Genomic DNA, 3713 nt, shown 5'->3' with positions numbered 1-3713 from the left:
CACGTTCTTTATTGAGTTTATGTATTAAACTGGATGAAACTGAAAAGAATTACATCGTAAAAACAGGGATCATCGATATAGTGTCTTCAGGCAGTAGGTCAACCCCACCGGATTGAGCGGATCACATTGGATTGTACTTAAATAACACGTCAATATCTTTGTTCAATATGTTCCTTCCTCCTACAATTACCTTGATTACTTATAAGTCATGGCACTTGTTTTTGTTAGTGAAATAAGCTTTGTTTATTTATTAGGCCTACATCAATAATACATTCAACTAAACATTCATTAAAATATCTAACCCCGTGTTTCAAACATTTTCCATTTGGCTTTTTTTTCAAAGTCTTATTGGAACATGCAGTTCGCTCTTAGTCATTAATCTAGGTACTCCAATTAAATCTGCCAAGAAAAGACACAGAGCATTTAAAAGCCCCTGTCCAGATAACATCCAAGTCCTTTAGAAATGGTTCATGAGTCATTCATTTGTAATACTTTGTCATTCATTATGAATTAATATTCTTCTGCACTGCAAATACATGTACAAAACCACTTGTATTAGACTTTTTTGTGTTTGGCAATTGTGGGAATTAAACCGTGTAATGCAATATAAGGAACACAGGTGCATTTTAAATAAAAGTGATTATTTTATTGTGTATGAGATATGTACTTCTGTTGCGCCCTCTACTGTACAAAAAGAGAACAGCCACACGGTTGAGCAGTTGTCTTTCCAGTGAACAATAGCAGCCCCTTATCTTTATAAATATTTTAACCATTTAAAAGCCGTTATACCTAGTTTATGGTATGGTAAATGGGGCAAGATGTATTGATACCCTAATCTAGCAAAGCCCAATTTCTGCTCGTTAACACATTAAATAAAAAATACGGCAGTCAAATGAGTCTTACATTAAAGCAAAACTATAGAAATGAATAGAACATATCTGACTCACCTACACTCAGAATACAATTTAGTGGCACATTACCTTACTTTCTTCTGTAAAATACGAGAAGCAGTACCACCCAAATATATTTAATACTTGCATTCTAAGCTCGCTTTAAATGAACGTTTCCAACTTTGAAAAAATTAAACTTTTAGAAAAAATAACAACCTGACTTGGGTAGTAGCTTCTTAAAACAAATAAACTCTTATAACAGCTATGGCTGTTGACAAATTTACATTTTCTGCAATCACTTACCCACAGTGGACACATTGACAAACCTTCAAGAGCATTTTCACAACAGTGACAGAGTATGGGATATTGTTTATTCCAGACCAAAAACAAAAAATGGTATTACAAGTTTAGAAAAATTGAAATTAAGCATAATGTGAACAAAAAAGGGTAAAAAAAGGCAGTTAGAGATGCATATTAGAGAAAACACGGGGCTGCCACGCTTTGTGCACAAATCGCACATCATGTAATCCCGAAGCAGGCTGGCCCACATCATAACTAAAATGCAGATTCTTCACGATGGAATTTAAGCATGATACAAGAAATTCTCTAAACTGCCCCATCTGCACCCCACCCATACAACTTAAAAATGTGCAAAACACAGCATTTGAAGATTCTGCTGAAACATCTTGTACAAAACAAAGAAAGTTACATGGAATTGCGCCCTTAGCACAAATTAAAACAACAAAAAAAAGGACTAAAGCGGGGACAAAGAACAATCATTTATCCTGCATAATTTTCCTCGCTGTCTGTCCATGCTTGAACAAGACTGGTCAATTTGATAAGGGTGCCATCCTAAAAGTCTCAAATCAGAGGTAATCATATTTAGCTTTTTTTAATCCCCTGAAGGGGAGAAGGGGCTGCTGGGGGGGTAACCGGCAGCGTAAAAGGAAAGGTTGGGATAGATGTCAAGGGGAGTGGTCAGTACACCTTCTAGAACCCGTGGACTTTGAGCTGCTCCTCCTTGGCCAGTTCAATCTGTAAGAGGTGATGGAAAAACAGCATAAGTCCATGGTTTTCGAAATACCAAAAGGTACCAAAATCCACCAAAGCTCATACTTACATCAGTGAGAAACTGGCAAATGTTCTTGCGCTGATCACCTTGCAGCTGAATTACTTCACCATACTCGGGGTGCTCAATCACAGTCCCATTGCAGGCAAATTTCTGAAAATGCACAACAAAATGTTAAATGCACGCCTCATCCAAGCCATACAGCAAAGAATCACACGTGAAATAACACTGACCTTCTTGAAGGCCTTGACTAGCTTCTTTTTATCATAGCCATCGGCTATGCCCTGAACCGTGGTCAGAGTCTTCCGCCCGTTCCGCTGTTGAATTCTTATGTGGATGTAGTCCTCAGTCCCACCTGGGAGCCGATCATCACCCTTAGTTGCATCAGCAAAGGGGTCTTTTGAACAGAGAACCAAGTAAACATTAGTCAAGCAAGCATTGTATAGTGGAAAAGTCCATATTTATATTTAGGTAGGTTTTGTTTTACTACAGAAATCCTAGTAAACGTGTTTTTTGCCTAAACCAGTGTTATTCCAGCGATATCTTTTGATATCAAATTTGTGGTTACTATGGTCATAAAGGAAACATCATTGTTCAAATCACCGTTAGTTTTCTTAAAGAAATAAACATGTTCTGACAAAGCCAATAATCTCTTTTAACAAACAGGGTAGAGTTCATGTCCGAGTTAGCGGTTCATTAACCGTTCGTTTACCGGAACCTAGGATTAAAGAAAGAACGTTCACCTAACGGCAATGATTTCGTCACTGCGCAATTTTAGCGTCGTTCTTCTCACTCCGTCAACAGGCGCATATATTCGAGAGGCTTCTCGCGGATCGAGTGAAGGCTAAAAATAAGCCAACATCGGCTTCCATTTTGTTTCAAGTCCAAAAAAACAAGCTGGTGATCAAAATGGTTATGTTTCCCGTCGATGACAACGCTTCTTCCGACGAATGTACAATAAACGACAGTTACAAACAAACAAAAACAACGTAAAAAAAGACTTATCGTTAAGTGTTTATTCGAATTAATCTACAATATTTCAGCGAGCCAAACAATAAAGACGAAGGCCCGATTGCTAGTTTCGACGACTAAAAACGACACTATGATTATTTAAAACACTACCTTGCGTATAAAAACAACTTACAATACATATATGAACGTATCTTGCTTTCATAGGAAATAGTAACTGTATTTTATTTCAAATAACGCTGACCGGAACCCGTCGTTTTCTTTCGCCCTTCCCCCCTCACACAGACATATTTGATGGAGACCTCAAATCGTACCAAAAGTTTGGAGGTTCTGGATAGCGGACATACGATAAGATTCCCTTTCCTTTCGGACGACAACTGGTGGTCTTGCGATTGCGTTTCTTGGGAATCTGGCCTTTAATTAGGAGATTTCTTCTCAACCGGTGCTCCAAGGCTTTTGCCGAGCTTAGAGAATGGCGACCGTCAGCTTTTTGAGGCTTGAAAACAGCTCTTTAAAGCCCCGCCCCCATCTGCGAGTATGACATCACCGCGACGTCTTGTTTCCCCAGCTGTCTTACGTAACTGTTACTGGATTTGGGGGTATTTTTTACACCAAATGGATATTTATTGTCATTAAACGTCCATATATATCAAGTTAATGCATTTTTTTCTATTGTTAGCTACATTAGTATGACGTTCATTTCATTCTGTTTCTTTTAATACAGGCAGCATAAAATAAAACAAAATAAAAAAATAAAATAAAATACGACAATAACAACATCATAC

At 37.8% G+C, this 3713-nt stretch overlaps 1 protein-coding gene across 1 annotated transcript; it reads right to left on the bottom strand.

Moving 5' to 3' along the window:
- Nucleotides 1-1239: 1239 nt before the first annotated feature.
- Nucleotides 1240-3437, bottom strand: eif1 (eukaryotic translation initiation factor 1). Its single transcript, XM_057354589.1, has 4 exons — nt 3243-3437; nt 2193-2356; nt 2011-2112; nt 1240-1925 (listed from the first exon to the last, which is right to left on the bottom strand). The coding sequence occupies exons 1-4, from the start codon at nt 3271-3273 to the stop codon at nt 1881-1883; spliced, it is 342 nt and encodes a 113-aa protein (XP_057210572.1). The 5' UTR covers nt 3274-3437; the 3' UTR covers nt 1240-1880.
- Between the last annotated feature and the right edge of the window lie 276 nt (nt 3438-3713).

Source organism: Triplophysa rosa, linkage group LG16 (assembly GCF_024868665.1).
Source record: "Triplophysa rosa linkage group LG16, Trosa_1v2, whole genome shotgun sequence".
Classification (NCBI taxonomy): domain Eukaryota; kingdom Metazoa; phylum Chordata; class Actinopteri; order Cypriniformes; family Nemacheilidae; genus Triplophysa; species Triplophysa rosa.
Note: the sequence above shows the minus strand (reverse complement) of the source record. Positions and strands in the feature narration are given on the sequence as shown.